Below are 19,042 nucleotides of genomic sequence, written 5' to 3' on the forward strand. Positions count from 1 at the left end.
ACATCTCAGTTGTACCCACTGTTCCCAGAAACGGCTTTATTAGATCTTTGGACGCAAAGGCCCACGTGCTCCGCGGCCAATACGTTAAGCCCCTCTGCTCACTGCCGGGTGCCCTGGGCCTGGCGTGGCCGAGACAGGCAGCAGGTACCTGTCGGGTGAGCGTAAGACACAGGAAAAGGAAGGCGCAGGCGGCAGCAGCCAACGTAGGGGCAGATCACCAGGACTCCTGGGGACGGGACGAAGCCTCCGCTGGGCGGCGAGTGTCCTCTGACAGCGACGGAAACACGACACATTAACAGGGTCCAGGGATCTGCCCAGATGACCCCGGCAAGCGTGGCAAGGCAGGAGCTGAGACCCGGGGGCCTCGGGGGGTGACAAGGGGTGCTCCGGTGCCAAGCGGGAACGGGGAAGGGGAGGCCCTGCAGCTCGCCCGATGCCGGGAGACGCGGAGCAAGCAGGTGCCTCGGTGGCTTTTTGTTCTTCCTCACGCAGACGGAGCCTCCAAGCGCGGAGCGTGGAGCAAGCGTGCGGCCAGGAGAGGGCGGCGGCTCGGGGCTCCCTATTTGGCTGCTTCTGCGGACAAGGAAAATTCAATCCCTACCTCTCGAATCTCATTCCGACCCACTGAAAACTGAGGAGTCAGAAGGACGGGAGGGCAGGAGCGGGCCGTGGAGGGTGGAGGCTCGTCCAGAGGCTGAGCAGCGCGGGGCCAGCTCGGCTTTGCCACCCCTCTGGGGGGATCTGGGCGGCCCTCTGACCCCGGGCCTCAGGGTCCTCCCCTGTAAATATGGGGTAACTACAGGGCCCACCGCGCAGCACCGTCGGGTGGGTTCTCTGGCTCACAGGTTAAGAACCTGTTTATGTAACAGGGAGGTCACCTAAACAGGTAAGAAACAGGGGCGCCCGAGTGGCTCGGTGGTTGAGCATCTGCCTCTGGCTCAGGACTGTGACCCTGGGGTCCCGGGATCGAGTCCCGCATCAGTGTCCCTGCATGGAGCCTGCTTCTCCCTCTGCCTGTGTCTCTGCCTCTCTCTGTCATGAATGAATGAATGAATGAATGAATGAATAAATAAATAAGTAAGTAAGTAAAACTAGGTAAGAAACAGAGGACAGCTGTAGGTGCCGGCCTGCCTTTCTGAAGGTCCGTAATACCGTCATTTGAACGGATATTGCAGAAGCAGCATTAATCACGGGGGCAAACCCAACAACCAGACGTGGCCTCAATGCATTCCATAGTCCAAGGGGCCAGCACACGTCGCTCTGTGGGAGAACGATCACCGAAGGCTTTCCTCCCCCCGCTTTTTGGCATCTCAGCCCTAAAGAAAGGTGTGTAGGCATGGCCACAGGGGGAAAGAAATCAAAATTATTTTTTTTTAATTTTTTAAAATTTATTTATTCATGATAGACATAGAGAAAGAGAGAGAGGCAGAGACCCAGGCAGAGGGAGAGGCAGGCTCCATGCAGGGAGCCCGACGCAGGACTCGATCCCAGGACCCCGGGGTCACGCCCTGGGCCAAAGGCAGGTGCTAAACCACTGAGCCACCCAGGGATCCCCCAATAAATCAGAATTATATCCGACGTTGGCTTCCATATCCAAGCAGAGGCCAATATTGGTGACTATTTAGGATTCTTCACATGCAGCAGAAAAAGGACTTTCAGAGGCAGCGCTGTTTCCCTGTGAAGGAACGATTCTAAGAAAACAAAAGCTACTCCTACGTGCCCGTGCACGTGTGGGCAAAGCGGGTAAAACGTCGACAGTCACATGGACGATACAGTAAAAGATGAAGGGTAGGTAAGAGGACGTCCAAGGCCCCAGGGCACGAGCTGGGGCCACACGGTCTTCTCAGCTGACTTCTGATTCCGTCCTTTGTCGTCCCCCCTGACACCCCGTAAACGGCACCTTCAGGACAAGTAAGACATGATTCTCCTGCTCCAGAAACACCTGACCTCAGGCCCATAAGGCAGTGCACATACCTAACACCTACACGAACAGGCGCGTGACATCAGCTTCCCCTAAATCACCTCCAAATGCGAAGCTGCGCGTGGACTTGGCTTTGATTCCAATTTACCACCAAGTGACCTCTCGGTCACGTCTGGGCGAATGACCAAGCGTCTCTGGCTCGGTTTCCCAATCTGCAGCTCTAATGACTCAGGGAAAACACAGAAGACACATGGGAGGTTTTAGCACGGGGCTCCACGCTATCATGGTCCTATTAGCGCTTTTCATAGTAATTATGAGAGCCTGGTATTTGCTGTTGAAGAATCTACACCACAACGTGGCTCCTAACTTGCCCACGGTCGCAGGCGCCGCTGGAAGAACAGGGAGCCAGGAACTATCTGGCCCCGAGCCTGGCCACCCCCAACATCGGTGACACTGGCCAAGGCTCCCTGTAGGGGAAGACACGAAACCAAACAATCTTCCTTGATCTACTTCACCTTCCCGACCGGCATCCTTTTCTCCTTCTGTCTCTTCCACTTGGCAAACGGATGGTCCAACGAGACCCGAGGAGCTCGGAAACACCCGCTGCACATCTCGCCAGGCGTGGCTCTGCACAGTGAGACCGCACGCCAACCACCCACGCCTGCCGCGTGCGGAGGACCAAGAAAGAAGCCGCGGCCAGAAGACGGCAGGCGCGGGTCGGGTCGGACAGGGGTGTGGGAGGCCAGGACCGGCGGGCAGCCAACAATTCCAGGGCCAAGGGCTGGCGTCTGGTGTCTCCTCGGGAGCTCCCGGGTCCCCGGATGTAGGACTCGGGGCCCCGTGCGCAATCTTGGCAATTCATCTTGGAGGCCTCCCTGTGATGCTCACACATCCCTGTCTCCAAATGGCCCGTGGTCCTGAAATAGGCTGCGGACAACGCCAGGCACCTTCGTGCGTGGACTAGAAACCTGTCTCAGCTCCTTGGGGCGTCTCTGCTCAGCTGGGCCCTGGGGAGGGAAGGACCACACAGCCCAGCTTCAGCGGCAGGCAGGAAGAGCCGTCAGAAACAGCGTTATAGTTTCTTTTAAATATTTATTTAAGAGACAGAGTGAGCGAGCAAGGGAGAGAGCACAAGCAGGGAGGAGGGGCAGAGGCAGAGGGAGCAGCAGACCCCCCTGCTGAGCAGGGAGCCCGATGTGGGGCTCCATCCCAGGACCCCGCGATCAAGACGTGAGCCCAAGGCAGGCGCTTCACCACGGAGCCCCCCGGGGGGCCCAGAAACACCTTGTTTAAAATGAGAAAAGGCCAAACTTCTACTCCATCCTCTGAAATCTCATGTTACCAAATTACAGTCAAGAAAAAGCTACATCGGGGCGGCCTTGGTGGCACAGCGGTTTAGTGCCACCTTCAGCCCAGGGCGTGATCCTGGAGACCCGGGATCGAGTCCCACGTCAGGCTCCCTGCATGGAGCCTGCTGCTCCCTCTGCCTGTGTCTCTGCCTCTCTCTCTGCCTCTATGAATAAATAAAATCTTAAAAAAAAAAAAGCTAAATCCAGAATGACCATGTTATTAACCCCACTCCTGAGCAGAGACCCTTTCAAAGGACCGGAGAGCAGGGACTCGAACAGGTACCGTACACCTGTGCCTCCCGCCACAGCGTGACCGGTGGACGCGGCCCAGGGCAGGCTGACAGATGGACCCCGACATGCCGTGTGCACCTTCCAACCATATCCAACCACAGAAGGAATGGGACTGTGATCCACTGTGCCCACGAGGAACCTGCGAGATACCCTGCTCCGCGAAAGACGGCAGACGCGGAGAACATTCTAACGACTCCCCTTCTGTGCCGTGACTGCAAGGGGCAGGACCACAGAGACGGCAGCGTGGGGTTACGGAGAGCCTGGGGGATTACAGCTTTAATACGCACAGAGCTCCTGTTTGGAGTGAAATAGATGGTGCTAGTCATCGCGTCACTCCACGATGAACGCCACTGACGTGCGCACTTCCAGTAGGTGAAACCACCAATCTTATGTCGTATATATTTTTACCACAATAGAAACGCATCTTTAAAAAAAAAAAAAAAAAAAACAAACCATCCAGAGCAACTGTAGCTGTCATAAAACCACCGGCTTTCAAAGGAAGACGCATCCCTTCCTGCAGCGTGCAGCCGGGGCACGCGTGAAGCATCTGCAGCAAGGCCACACGAAAATAAGCTGCTTACGCTGGAACCAGCTAATAAAACAAGAGCGTTAAATCCTCTCTGCCAGAGAGAGAGAACAGGTCAAGGAAAGTCACGGTGAATCTTTTGTTTTAAACACCAGGTCCCTGGCCAAGAACCAGCCAACTTGATATCAGAGGCGTCGCGCAAACCCGAAGGCCTGTACCCAGGGCGTCCAGGGGTGCCGTGCACGTCGAGGGGGCCGGGCGACAGCCCTGGATCGCCGTCAAATTGCCATGGGGTCCCAGGGCCTCTAGTTAAGAGGAGCCCGAGTGCTGAACCTGGGAAGGGGCGGCTGGGAGCGGGCAGCAGGGGGGGCCGCAGGTGTGCTGACCCCGAGGGCGGCCGGGGCGGGGGACAGCCAGCCAGAGCTGCACGCCGAGCCTGCTCGGTACAGACCTGGGGCTGGAGGACGCCCCTGGCAACAAAAGCAGGTGGCACTTGGACTTGAACGAGGGACGTGTGCCCTTCTGTCCTGTTCCTAGACCTCGAGCCCCACTGCCCCCCCCCCCACCAGCTCGGCCGCCGCCCCGTCCTCCGCGAGACCTGCGTGTCGGCTGCAAACACAAGCAGCGCGCTTCCCCGTGCGTGCCTTTCCCCAGCTTTCCTATCTGATGCTTTCCCTTATCCATAGGGCTTTAAAAATAGACTGAGGACACTAACAGTACCTGCGCCCGAAGGGCACTGCAGCCCTCCTTCCCAGGCCGGAGCATGCTGGCTAGTGTTTTCCTTTTTTTTTTTTTTTTTTTTTAAGATTTTATTTATTCATAGAGACAGAGAGAGAGGCAGAGACACAGGCAGAGGGAGAAGCAGGCTCCATGCAGGAGCCTGACGTGGGACTCGATCCCAGGACTCCAGGATCTCGCCCCGAGCCAAAGGCAGGTGCTCAAGCCCTGAGCCACCTGGGCGTCCCCGACTAGTGTTTTCCGTGCGTGACGTCCCCGCACAGACGCGACGCGTCGTGTACTCAGACATCACTCTCCCGTTACCACTGTGCTAGGGGTTGCGGAGGGATTTACTTCCGGGCTGAAGGCATAAGATTCTCACTACTTGTTCTTCTTAGATGAACTTTTTTTTTTTTTAATGCTGTTTTCTGCTTGCAGGGATTTAACTGACCCGAAATTGATGATTAAGGATAGTACGGGGGCGGGGATCCAGCCCACCCCGCTGCACGCTGGGCCAGGACTTCTCCGTAGACGTGTGGGTCTCTTCACGGCACGTCTATGCTGGTCCTTAGGTCTGTGTGTCCGTGAATCCCTACTGTGATGGCCCCTAAAGAGGCCTTGTTGTCATTGCTCATCCCCATTAAAGTTACGAGCCACGTGGGGCGCGGGGCTGGCTCAGTCCGTGGAGCTTGTGACTTCTGATCTCCGGGTGGTGGGTTCGAGTCCCACGCTGGGTGCAGAGAGGACTTAAAAATAAAACCTTACAAATAAATAAAGTTAGGAGCCGTGTGACAAGTCGTTCCAAAACTGCAAAACGTGGTTGCTCGTTCATTAAATCTACAGATAAATCTGATGATACGCGACATCTTCGCTCTCCGATTTGTGGTCGTGGGATAGGGCTCTAATTGTTGATGCCTTTTTTTTTTTTATGTCCTTCAGCAGGAACTTACAAGGTCAGGTCATCCCGCTGAATCTACTCCTAGCTACCTGCTGGTTCTGTTACTACTGTGGGATTTCCCTTTACACCAGGCCTCCTGATGGTTTCCGATTGCTACAATGATCTGATCGCCCTGTGTCTGCCAGCTTGGGGAGCTCACTCATTTTACTTTTCTTTTACACAGAAAAACATATAAACGGATTTATTTGAGAGCGAGAGCGAGCGAGCATGAGTGGGCGGAGGGGCGGGGGAGACGCGGGCGCCTCGCTGAGCAGGGAGCCCAAGGCGGGACTCGATCCCGGGACCCCGTGATCAGGACCTGAGCAGAAAGCACATGCTTGCCCGACTGAGCCTCCAGGGGCCCCAGAACTCACTCGTTATAAAAGCCTGTAAGTCTGTGTGGGTTTTCTGTCCGGGTAGTTTGCAAACAGCCCCCGATTTCATTGCCGTTTCGGTGTCCGCACGTCGGCCTCCGCGTGCCGTTGCACGAAGGCCTCCAGGCACAGCCGGCCCGTGGGTGTGATTCTGTGTTTTCACGGACGCGACTAATACTATTCCTGAGCGCGAGGGATGCCGCATACTTCTGACAGATCCCGAAGTCCCTTAGAGAACCGGCTGAGGGTCTGCTGTTCTCCCTTGCGCTGTATTAATGAGTGGAGAACTGCGCGTAATCCCGCGGGCGCCGCTGAGACGGTCACTGTCCCCCCTTAAGTCTCCGCGTGTGTTACCGTCCTCGCCTCTGACACTGGGAAACAACCTTGCAAGATTATAATAACCCAACTCAGTCGTGACACTGTTCGATGTTTAATTTAACGCAAACGGCTACACGTGACTAGCGGACACAGCTACACGGACCTCCCGGTTGTAGGGGAACGTGGAATACGTGCACGCGTGGACTTCTGTGCTGTCTTGTGCAAAGCTGCAGAGCACCGTATGACGAGCGGGAGCGGGGGATCCCTGGGGGGCTCGGGGGTTTGGCGCCTGCCTTTGGCCCAGGGCGCGATCCTGGGGTCCCGGGATCGAGTCCCACGTCGGGCTCCCAGTGTGGAGCCTGTTTCTCCCTCCTGTGTCTCTGCCTCTCTCTCTCTCTCTCTCTCTCTGTCTCTCAGGCATAAATAGATAAAATCTTTAAAAAAAAAAAAAAGGATGAGCGGGAGCGCGCTGGCCTCCCCCTCCGACAGCTCCTGGGAGACAGCACTGACTTCCTCCTTGAAGGTCCGCTGACACTCGTCTGCAAAACCCCCGAGCATTTTTGAGGCGATGGTATTGATCACGGGCTCCATTCCACCAGTTATTTCCTGATTAAGATTTTATATTTTGTGGGGACGTCCAGGGGGCTCAGTGGTTGAACATCTGCCTTCGGCTCAGGGCATGACCCTGGGGTCCTGAGATCGAGTCCCGCGTCCGGCTCCCTGCATGGAGCCTGCGTCTCCATCTGCCTGTGTCTCTGCCTCTCATGAATAAATAAATAAAAATCTTTAAAAAAAAACAAAAAAGATTTCACATTTTGCCCAGAGTGGAATTATGTTTCATTTTGTTTCCCTCTTTCAACTCTCCCTTATTTCTTCTGAATTGTGTCCCTAACACTTTTGGGTGCAGTGTGTGCTGCCTACAGAGCTATACTATGCATCCTGTCCTGCCACCCGGTATTCCACACACAGTATACAAGAGAAACAGTCTTGGTTTTCTTTTTTCTTTTTTTAAGATTTTATTTATTTAGGGGCAGCCCGGTGGCTCAGTGGTTTAGTGCCGCCTTCAGCCTGGGTTGTGATCTTGGAGAACCGGGATCGAGTCCCACATCAGGCTCCCTGCATGGAGCCTGCTTCTCCCTCTGCCTGTGTCTCTGCCTCTCTCTCTCATGCTCTGTGTCTCTTATGAATAAATAAATAAATAAATAAATAAATAAATAAATAAATATTTAAAAAAAGATTTTATTCATTTACTCATGAGAGACACAAAGAGAGAGAGAGGCAGAGACACAGGCAGAGGGAGAAGCAGGCTCCATGCAGGGAGCCGGACGCGGGACTCGATCCCGGGACCCCAGGATCATGTGCTGGGCTGAAGGCGGCGCTAAACCGGTGAGCCACCCGGGCTGCCCTAGTCTTGGTTTTCTTAGGTAATCTGCAGGTTAGTTTTTCTTTCTTTTTTTCTTTTTTAGTGTTTCTTTATAATGGGGGTCAGGTTTTTTTGTTTTGTTTTGTTTTAAGACTATCTGTTGAGAGCAGTTTCAGGTCGACAACAAAATTCAGAAGAGGCTATGGCCGTCGCCCACATCCCCACTGCCCCCTACAACATGCCTCCCCATGGTCAACCTCACTCACCGGAACCGTCCTTTTTGTGACTGTAGATGAACCCGTCTGTCTGACCCACAGCAACGGGCCCACCCTTACCACCTCGTAGGCGGTACCGTCACTCCTCTAAAGCCTCTCTGCCCCGTTCCCACGTTTCCCCACTGCCACCCTGGCAACCGCTGGTCCCCGTACTGCCTCCACGGTCTTTCCTCTTCTAGAACATCACAGAGCGGGACTCCTACAGCACGTCGCTGTTTTCGACTGGCTTCCACGCAGCGATACCTACCCCGGCCTCCCCGGCCCTCCGAGACTTGAGAGCTCATTTCTTCTCAGCGCGGAGGAGCGTTGCCTTGTGCGGACGGAGCAGCTTCTCGGTCCGTTCATCCAACGAAGGGCGTCGTGGCTGCCTCCAAGCTCTTCGACAATTCTGAATAAGGCAGCGTTCCACGTCCCCGTGCAGGCGTCTGTGCGGACGTACGTTTTCGGCTCTTCTGAGTAAACACCAAGGTGCGGGATCACACGGTCAGAGGAAGCTTGGGGACACGCCGCCCTCCGAAGCGCTGTGCCGTCCTGCATTCCCGACGACGGGCGCGAGCTCCTGCGGCTGCACACCCTGGTCAGCGCTGGGTGTTGCAATTCTGTTTTTATGCTTCTGCGCTCCAATATCCACTCCTCTCACATGTTCGCAGTTAGAGGCAAGGAGTCGTCGATGGTTTTCTTGTGTTTCTGTTTGGAGTCTCTGGCCTGCTCCCCATGTGGCTTTCCTGCGTGCCCACCCTTCCTCCTGGGCGTCTGCGCTCGACGTCTGCAGTTGTGCAGATTTTACAAAAGACTGGCTTTTGGCTTTGTTCCTACCTACCTCACACATTTCTCATCATTCTCGTAACTTCTGATCTTGGTTTTTGCAACCACGTGCTCTATGTTCCTTAGGGTCATTCATTTGTCATGCTCCTAATTTCTTTTTTTTTTTTTTTAAGATTTTATTTATTCATGAGAGATACAGAGAGAGAGAGAGAGAGAGAGGCAGAGACACAGGCAGAGGGAGAAGCAGGCTCCACGCACCGGGAGCCCGACGCGGGACTCGATCCCGGGACTCCAGGATCTCGTCCCGGGCCAAAGGCAGGCGCCAAACCGCTGCGCCACCCAGGGATCCCCATGCTCCTAATTTCCATTCTGCTTCCAAGATTAGAAATGGTGGCTCGGATACTGTTTTTTTCAGCCTTATACAATTTTCTCCCTGCAGTACACTCATTTTTCCATTCTAAAGGCCTGCTACTTTCATGGTGATTTCCTCCGTGATCCACGAGTGGCGTGTGCGTTAGAAGTTTCCACACACACGTTTACCTGTTTTTGTTTTGGACTTTTTTCTGTCGGTTTCTGATTTAATCACACTGGGTCAAAGAACGGGGCTTGCATGAAACAGATGGCTTAAAATGTAGTGCAAAAAGTAAATCAAAAAATAAAATCGGGTGCAGTTTCCCATATGTGGCCAACTTTTTTTTTTTTATTTACGATAGTCACAGAGAGAGAGAGAGAGAGAGAGAGAGGCAGAGACACAGGCAGAGGGAGAAGCAGGCTCCATGCACCGGGAGCCCGACGTGGGATTCAATCCCGGGTCTCCAGGATCACGCCCTGGGCCAAAGGCAGGCGCCAAACCTCTGCGCCACCCAGGGATCCCTGTGGCCAACTTTTTAATAAGTTACACAGATTTCAGAAGAGAATCAAGAGTCTGTTGGGTGCAGGGTTCTGTACGTTTCTACTAAATCCGGCCTGTTAATACGGTTACAGATACGCTTGGAATCACACGACAATCTTATTTTGTCCCTGCTTGACATCTTTTTTTATTTCTCATCTTGTTCTTCTTCCTTTTCTATTGATGTTGGTTGTTTCTATTAAATATAGATTCCCTTATAACTTTTTCTGCTAGGCTGGAAACTATATATGTTTTTTCTTTCAGTAATTAATTAACCAATATTTTAGTTGTAACTAAGCTGCAAAATACGTAACTAAGATTTTAAAATATGTAACTAACCGGGTGGCTCAGGTGGTTGAGGGTCCAATACTTGGTTTCGGCTCAGGTCCTGATCTCTGGGTCGTGAGCCTGAGCCCTGTCTCAGGCTCTGTGCTGAGCAGGGAGTTTGAAGATTCTTCTCGCGCTCCTCTCCTCTCCTCTCTCTCTCTCAAGTAAATAATCTTTAAAATATGTAACTAAAGATACTTTTTCCCAATGCACCCTCAAATCATTGTGTGTTCTGCTTCTCCGAACTGGGGTCTTATTATGATACAACCACGCATGCAACTTTGTGCGTCAAAAGACACACATTCAGAGCGTCTAATTATTGCAAGTCAAACCTCAGTTTACCAATTTGTATGACATCGCGTTCCTTTCTCTGCGCACGACTGTGTCCCATATAGTCTGCGTCTTGCAAGACATTCTCGATCTTTCCGAAGCGCAACTTTCAATAAACCTTTCAGACAAGACTGCCAGTTAGCAAAGTCTCTCAATCGTTGCCTGGAAGGCTTTCTTCTGCTCTCAGTGTGCGCTGTAAGCTTGCAGACGGATGGGGACTTCCCCGCAGCACCCTGACGACACCCCACGCTCTCCCCTGGCACTCGCTGTGCCCGAGTGGGCTGCCCCCCCCCCTCCCCGCGGTCGTTCGAGCCCTGAGAAATCTGCGTTTCCCTTCAGACCTTCTCTCTGCCTCTCACTTTCTGGAATCTTGCTAGATGCCTCCAGACTTGGATTATCTTCCCTTTTCCTTTTAGTTCTCAGAGCACGCTTTGGGGACCGTCTTCTCAGTTCTGGCCAATCCCCAGCAGCCTCTCTTCCAAGTCCCCGTCTACGTGCCCACTCGGGCACGTGGAAGCCAGCTCCTGTTTTCCCAGCTCTCTCCGTGATGTAGGGAGGTGACGCTGGCTCATTGATCCTCCTTAGACTGAATCCAGCATTTTTACAAAGTCAATAACCATATATTTCACTTCTAAAACGTGGACTCTCTCACACCCACCTGACCTATTCCTGCCATTTCTTCCCAGTGCGCTTCGCTTCGCCCTTCGCGACACTGTGCTTTCGTTCACCTCCCTGAGCACGACGCACACAAAATCGAAGCCCTGGTCAGACCCACTCTGCTGCCTGTGGACACCGGCGATCTGGACCCCTGCTGGCTGCGCCCGGCCGCCCGACCCCAACCGCCCTCCATGGGTGGTGGCCCCGCAGGCCGCTGGAAATAGCCTGGGTGCTGCTCCCTCGGTAAAAACACCTGTCCCGGGGCACAGCCAGCTTAAGTCCTTCTGATTTTCCTGTTTTACACTGTTTTACGTGCTACGTGTGCAGAATTACTGAGGATTGGACGGAAAGGCGCTCAAAGCCTCGAGTGGCGACACATCCGTCCGTTCCCTTCATCTCTGCTTCAGGCGCTGGGACGTGTCAGATGCTCAGCAAGTAACCCTGGAGCCAGGAAGGGAATCTGCCCTGTTCTGCTTGAAGCCCGCTCCGCCGTCTGTGCTCAGCCCTCACTGCCACTGCCCGAGCCGGTGTCAGATCTATGGGATAGGTGAATGCACACCCTCCAGATTTTCAAACCTTAAAAAAAAAAAGCTTTAGGCTTTAAAAAGTTCTTCTGATGTAATTTTTTTCTGACTTTTTGATTAGAGCGTCAAAGCGGATTTCCATATGAATGTTAATGCCGAAACGTAGATGATTTCAGTTTAAATGAGACCACTGGTAAGCAGTGGAATGCAATAAATTAAAATGTTCCTGAGTTTCAAAGCCAGCATTAATTGGTGCTCTTTTGCGTTGCAAGTTTTCGAAAACGGTGCCTCACATTACACCTGATACAGAAAATCCTGTTTCACACATCTTCTAACACTTGAGAAAACATCTTTTTGGGGCCCCTGGGTGGCTTAGGGGTGGAGCACCTGCCTTCAGCTCAGGTTGTGACCCCGGGGTCCTGGGATCGAGTCCCACATCGGGCTCCCTGCATGGAGCCTGCTTCTCGCTCTGCCTGTGTCTCTGCCTCTCTCTCTGTCTCTCATCAATAAATAAATAAAATTAAAAAAAATATTTTTGACCACATGGGAAGCTCCCCGCTTTTATTTCTTGCTAAATTTCAACCCCTTTGTAATTAAGCAATTTAAAAATTCTGATTATTCTAATTCCTCCCAGTCCTAAACCTGACAATTTATTGTACTTAAGCTCCCCGGGAACCCAAACCATGAGCCCGGTGCGTATTTCCCAATCCCTCCCCGGGAGGCCCACCCGGGAGCAGAGCGTGCGCCGTGAGACCTGATTTGCCTTTAATCCCCGTCCTTTCTCTCCCATGATGAGCCCATCAGAAATTTACAGAACGAGAACAGAAGGAATCACGGCAAGGTAGACAATCCCCAAGAGCACAGACACACAAAACGAGCCTAAGTGCCAACACAAACATGCTGAAGTGAAGAGGACCTCCCCGCGAGGAGCCCCCCAGGTAACGTCCAGGTGCCTTTACGCTGTATCCTGAGATAACTCATGGGGCGTGACTGTCAAGTTGGGCCCACTAAACAGAGACACAGGGTTTCCCCCCGCTTTTTGGGGGTGCAGCGTGCCTATGACGCCCCACCGGAGCTGGGAGGGTGTAAAGGAAAGAACCAATTACCATTAATTCACTGGACAAATTCTGTGAGCGTTCCGAGAGCCAACCCCCACCTCCCTCAGCCTTCTCTGACGCCTGAAGCCGCATCTTGCTCACGGATGAACAGAACACGGGGTGGGGGGTGGGGGTGGAGCCCAGGTGCTCGCAGCTCTGGGGCCGGGTGCCACAAGGCTGGGCGCCCGCTGGGGCCTCTGTCCTGCTCGGCGCCCGCCGCCTCGAGAACCGCTCTCCGCAAAAGCAACGCTGAGTCTTTTTTTTTTTTTTTTCCCAAAGCAGAAATCCTTTTTGGATTTCTCCGGGTCAGCAAATACAGGTGGGTACGAAGAAGGCAGGTCGGCAGGTCTCTCGGAGAAGCCAAGTTGCATGAAACACACTTTGGAAAAGCAGGGGCCGCCTGTACGAGAAGATCCCACGATCGAGCTGCCCCCACCCCCCGTTTTAGGGCGTGTTTCCCTGAAAGGGGAACCGAGCCAAGGCCCGAATCTCCGGGTGCGAGTGCAAGAACAACTTCCTCGGCTGCAGGGCCCGACGCCTCTGCACAGCCGCTGGGCCACGGCCCGGGCTCCAGCTGCCGGCGTCCCTTACCCTGGTGGCCTGTGAGCCGGTCGGCCGGCGCCGGGAAGCCTGGTCCTGCCAGGTCTCGTGGACTCGGCGGGGGCGTCTGCTCCACCTGGTCCTGCAGGAGACAGAAGCACGAAGGCTGTGGTCAGAAGCAGCAGCCACCCTGGGCCACGGTCCCCATCCCCCGCATCTCCTCCTCCTCCCTCAACTCCTTGAATTTATTCACCTCCTTGGTCTTAAACGGCCCTTGTTTAAAATACACCGTCAAAGGGAAGTTAATCACGAAAAGGTGCCACCTGCTTCGCAAGGGAGCCGGAAGAGAAGTCACTCTAGGTTTCTGGCTTAAATTGCTTTGCCTGAACAGCAATCCAGAAAGAGTTATTGCCAACCGCTGGATCTAAGCAATGCGTGTAAATAATTAGCATTCCGGGGAGCACGTGCATTTTCTGCAACAATTACTGGTAATCAAGCCCTGGGCGGTCTGTTATCTGCTAGGAAACACTCGGAGACTGGTTCACGATCGGCCCCTCCGCTAAGCAGGGGGCCCGGGGGCACTTCGTTCAGGCTCAGGAGGGGAACAACAATTTCAGGCGGAAGTTAACACGGCAACGTGGCTACCGACTCTGGAAAGAACGTCTTCATGAGGCCATAACCAAGCCAACGAGAGACGGGTTAAGATGGGGGAAAAGAGACCGGGCCTCTTCATATTTGCACACTCAGAAAACACCAGCAGGGATTACCTTGGAGAAGGAAGGGGTCAAATTTCTCTTCCAGATTCAAGAGATTCTGGGATTCTTACAGGGCGCACGGATCGCCGCCCAGTTAGGGGTCAGAACCGTGCCTGCGAGGCCCATGTCCCGGGCTGCCGACGTGTCGGCACAGACAGCGGCCGATGCAGCAACCTCATCCCTATGCTGCGAAGGAGCCTCGTGGTACCGCAGACGGTCCCAGGTGCGACAACCCGCGTGCGTGTGCCAGCAGGAGCCAACGTGCGTGCGGAGCGTGCAGCGCCGGGCTGGGCTCCTACCCTACAGACGAGGACCTAGGGCGCAGAGGGTCACGTCCACCTTCCTGTCCCCGTGTCCCCCGCCGGAGGGGGCAGCCCTGGGATCAGATCCCCGGCGGGGGGTGGGGGTGCTCCAGGGTCCACGCGGCTTCCTGCCAAAGCTGCCCGAGAAACTCAAAGAAGCTCAATGGTTTTGACTCGTCGCTTTCTCACCCGGACGCTCCCCAGCAGGTGGTTCTCTGTCGAGAGGCTTCGCCGGGGAACAGAAACGGGCGGACGATACCCCACCCCCTCCGCTGTGCCAACACCAACCCGCGTGTCCACGCGCATGGGTCTGCTCGATGCCGTGCCGGGGGCCCGCTGGCTAGGGCTGGGGAGGCAGGTGGGCGGCGCTGGGGAGGGTCCAGAAGGGTGAGCCCCCCAACACCTACCCCTCAGCCACGCCGCCCCCCGGGAAACCTGGGGCAAACGGATCCGAGCCCCAGCGTGCAAGCGCGATCTGCGCTGCTCGTCCGTCCCCGAAAACCGTCGCTTTCTTTTTGCTGTTTAATCTCAGATGTGATACTTGCTAACTCCGGGAGTCTAGATGCTAGAGCGAAAATTCAAATGAACCTCTGTCCCCTCCCCCGGGGATGGGACCCCATCAGGTTTCAGTCCGTCCCCCCCTCCCCGCCCCCGAGACAAGAAGAAATGCACAAAGGCGGTCGGTCTGCGGGCGGCGTGGGAGTTTCTCGCCGGGAACGTACAGGCTACACTCGGACCGCGTGGGGGTCACAAGCGACCCTGATGGAAAACGGGATTCCTCATCAAGTGACACGTGTCGCTGGACTTGAGCCCGTCGTTCTGAAATTCCCCACGGCCGCAGGGCATCTCCCTCGGCGCTGCCAAGCCCTGGGCCGCTCCACGGCGGGGGCGAGCGGGGTCCCGTGAATCCACACCATACCGGTAAGCGCACGGCCAGAGAAGGACCAAGCTCCTGGTTAGGAATGAGGGGAGGGCTGGCCTGCAGGACACGGGGTCCGGAGGCAGGAGCGAAGTCACCCGGGAGCCCCGCCGAGGTGCCGAGGACAGAGCCGGGTGGTCAGGCCAGTGCACAACCTGATGCCGCCCGGCGCCCGGACCCCCACCTGCAGCGCAGCCCCCGTGCTGAGGCCCCCCCGCCTCGTGTCTGCAATGCCACGGCCAGCATCCATCCTCCCAATCCGCTCTTTACCACCGGGGGTAAATATTTTTTTCTTTCTCCTCCAGATTTTAAAACACGCAGGCCATTTTTTGGGAAACAGAGCAGAAGTACAATAAGAATGAGCCTGAGTCCGAGGACGGCAGGTAGGGTAACAGGCTGCACACCCGTGGACTCTGCATGGCCGGTGTGCACCGCGGGACCCTGGAAATCACTGGGGTGAATGATCGCGGTCCTGCCTCTCCCCCTCCTCCATTAACACAAGATGCTATTTTAAAACCTTGGTAAAAATTTTTTTTTCCCCAGATACTAAGTGACTCTAGTCAACACCTGCAGCCCTCGCAAGCCTCAGCAACAGTAACAATCCAATCAACACCTCGGCGCGTCCGAGCCTGTCCACATCTCCGACTATTTGCATCGGATCCCGGGAAGCAGTAGAACCACTGGGCCAAAGGCTTCCCACGTGTTTTTATTTTTATTTTTTTATTTTTTTGCTCTGAGCCTAGATACATAGTCAAGAATCTTGTCCACGCACTTCACCCTTCCACCCAAAATAGAGGAGAACTGCCCGTTTCATAGCATCTGTGGCGGACAGAGACTGCTGATTTTTCGGGAAATTTTTCTGGCCAACCCCAGAGCTAAACCATAGCCTGGGCCTGTGGTTTTCAATGCGGGTCTTTTAAAATATTTTATTTATTTATTCACGAGAGACACAGAGAGAGGCAGAGGGAGAAGCAGGCTCCATGCAGGGAGCCCGACGTGGGACTCGATCCCAGGACCCTGGGGTCACGCCCTGGGCCAAAGGCAGATGCTCAACCCCTGAGCCCCCCCGGAGTCCCTCAATGCGGGTCTTCAATACGGAGGCTGACCATTCTCCAGAGCTTCTTAGCCCTCTGTCCTGCTTCCCGGGACCCCGTGATGGGTCAGCTGCAGGGGCGCCAAAGGGCCTGAGGGCTTTGCCATCAAGCCAAGCCCAGCCGCCCTCAGGAGCCGAGCTCCGTGGGGCCGGGTCTCTGGAGTCTGAGTCAACCTGTCGGTGCAGCTGTGACACGGGCGAGGTGACCCCCCCCCGGGTGGCTGGAGGGTTCACTCTCAGCACCAAATGCCAAGCCAGGGCCCAGGGACGCGGCCGCCCTCCGAGCCCCGGACCCCGGCTTGCTCATCAGGGCTCTTCCTGCACAAGCCCCCATGCGCAGGGAGCAGTGTCACAAACGCCTTTCCCATCCCGTTGGCCTGTGGTTTTAACCCGATGGTTGATTCTCAGAAATGCAATTCAGCATAAGCAGGTGCCCTGAGCCTCGTATCTGGGGTCCCTCTGCAGGCGACCGCCGCCCTCGTCCCCTCGAGGAAACCGGAGAGCCCCCGCGGAGGTTCTGTCCTGGCCTTTCTTGCAGCTGGGGGCGTTCCCCGTTCGTGTCTCGGACCTTAGCTCGCGCGAACCGGAAGAGGGGAGACCAGAAACCCGCTGTGCCCGACCCAGGAAGGTCGCCTTCATCCCACAGTCACGCGTGGGCCCCACAGATGAGCCGTTCCTGGGCCGCGGCCACGATCTCCACCTGCACGGCCTCTGACACCTGGTCCCTGGCACACACGTCCCCTGTTGCTGCTCCTGCGGGGATCCGTCCTGTTCTTCTAGCTTCGTTTCAAGGGTCACCTAAGCGAGTGAAGCTTCTCTTCTGGAGTATTTACTTCCACACAAAGGAGCAGCGCGACCCACTACGGGTACAGGCGTTGCTGGTGAACCACCCGGTTGAAATCAGACGTCGCCGGGAGAGCGTAAACCAGGGGCACAGCCTCCCTGGAGCCCAGGCCCCATCCAGCCTGTCCCGCTGCGGCGTCCCCTGTGCAGACTCCGTCCCCGTCCCAGACCCCGTCACCCCCTGCACGTACCGCGGTCCCTGAGCACCCCCGTCAGCGGAAGCACGCCCGACCCCGCGGAGACGTCTACGTGGAAGACAAGTAGCCCCAGACCTCATTTAGGCGACCTTGTCACCGGGTTTAGCAAATGCAGACACAGGACGTCCCGCGAAACCGGAATCTCAGTCAAACTGACCGTCCTTGGTGTCCGTGTGTCTCGTATGTAAGACTCAAAAGCAAACAAAAAACAAACGTAAAAGCCTCAACAGTAGAAGCCGCAGACAAGAAGCCTCTTACCCCAAGAAGTGGGAAAAGGCGTCATAGTACGAAAACGCTGGTGTCTGTAGCACAAAGCCCGCGAAGGGCCGGCGGCGTGCAAGGCCGGGCGCCAACGTCCCTGCGCTCTCCAGAGGCCAACGGTGGCCCTGGGCCCGGCTCGGGGTCGCGGACACGGGGACAGGAGTGGCGGGCCTGCCCCTGGCGGCTCGGTCCCGTGGGTGCGGGTCCAGGTCAGCGGGCCTCCCGTGGGGTCAGCAGCCAGCACAGCGGGGCGTCCCCCCACCCCAGCCTTGGGGGCCGAGTACAGGATTTGGGCCAAGCGGCTGCCAGCAGCGAGGGCGGGCGTCCCTCAACCAGGGCCCTTAGGGTGGAGCCAGCGTGGAGCCCAACGTGGGGCTTGAACTCACAACCCTGCAATCGGGGGAGCCCTGGGGCAGCCGCGGGCCCTGGCCGGGGGGTCGGGGTGCCAGACATCCCACCCGTCCTGGGGGGACCAAGCACTCCAGGCCGACGAGCACCTTCCCAGTGCCTGGGTCACGCGGCACCACACAACTGCCCCACGTGACCTAACAGACCAGCAGGTGCAGCTTGTTCGGGGCGCCGAGGGTCCCCGTGTGCGAGCGCCCGTCGGCCCCCCAGGCACTCGACATGCCCTCTTCTCCTCTTTCGCCCCAACCCGCCCCCGGGGGGGCCGGACCCCTGTGGCCCCTGGACAAGACGACCAGGGAGGCGGGGCAGCTGGCCGGGCCAGTAGGACATGGGACCGTCGGGCGCCAAGTCCCTCCCCCGCTGCCCCTCGGTCTGTTCTCTGGGTGAGAAAACGGAGACCGCAACATCCGCAGGCGCTAACATATCGCGAATTTGTCAGAACGGCGGGCAAGGAGCACCTGGACGGCGTCACGGTCTACGCCGCCCTAGCAGCCCGGGGCGGGCGACGCCACAGAAGTCTGGGCGGGTGATTAACGGGGCAGACGATCGGGGCCCTCAGGGTGGTTCCCGGGGGTCAAACCCAGCGCGGCGATGACATCGTTCTGATAAACCACGGACTTCCAGATGGAATCAGGTGTGCTCCGATCCTGGCCCTGCGACCGCTGGCCAACCGGGACCCCAAGCTCTGGAAGAGGGGAGGTTCCCGGCGGTCCTCCTGCTGTCCCCTCCCGGGCACAGACCACGTGCCCTGAGCATCTGGGAGCTCAGGGGCCCAGGCCAAAGGGCCACCAACGAGCTGAGCCCCAACCCCCCCCCCCGGAGGCAAAGGGAATCAAGTCCCCCCACTACACGCAGGCCTGGACTGAAAGGATGAAGCACAGATGTGAACACGAGGCCGCGTGGATTCAAAGTCCCGGGGACCTGGCCCTGGCGACAGTCCCTCGGCATCTCAGGCCTTGAGCTCGCTGGTCGGGCCACGGGGCCGCCCTGAGGCCTCCTGGGTGGGGCGCAGAGCCTCCGCCCGCCGGCCTGCCCTCAGCGACAGCACTGGCCACGGCACCCGC

The 19,042-nt window shown here is 56.3% G+C and overlaps 1 protein-coding gene across 1 annotated transcript in view; it reads right to left on the reverse strand.

Annotated features, from left to right (window-relative positions):
* GRB10 (growth factor receptor bound protein 10) overlaps positions 1–19,042 on the reverse strand; it is a 154,222-nt gene that overhangs the window by 67,055 nt on the left and 68,125 nt on the right. Inside the window, 1 exon segment of the mRNA XM_055300820.1 lies at positions 13,252–13,342. Within this exon segment, the coding sequence (XP_055156795.1) occupies positions 13,252–13,342 (91 nt within the window).

This window comes from Nyctereutes procyonoides, unplaced genomic scaffold (genome assembly GCF_905146905.1).
Source record: "Nyctereutes procyonoides isolate TBG_1078 unplaced genomic scaffold, NYPRO_anot_genome, whole genome shotgun sequence".
In the NCBI taxonomy this organism is placed as follows: Eukaryota; Metazoa; Chordata; class Mammalia; order Carnivora; family Canidae; genus Nyctereutes; species Nyctereutes procyonoides.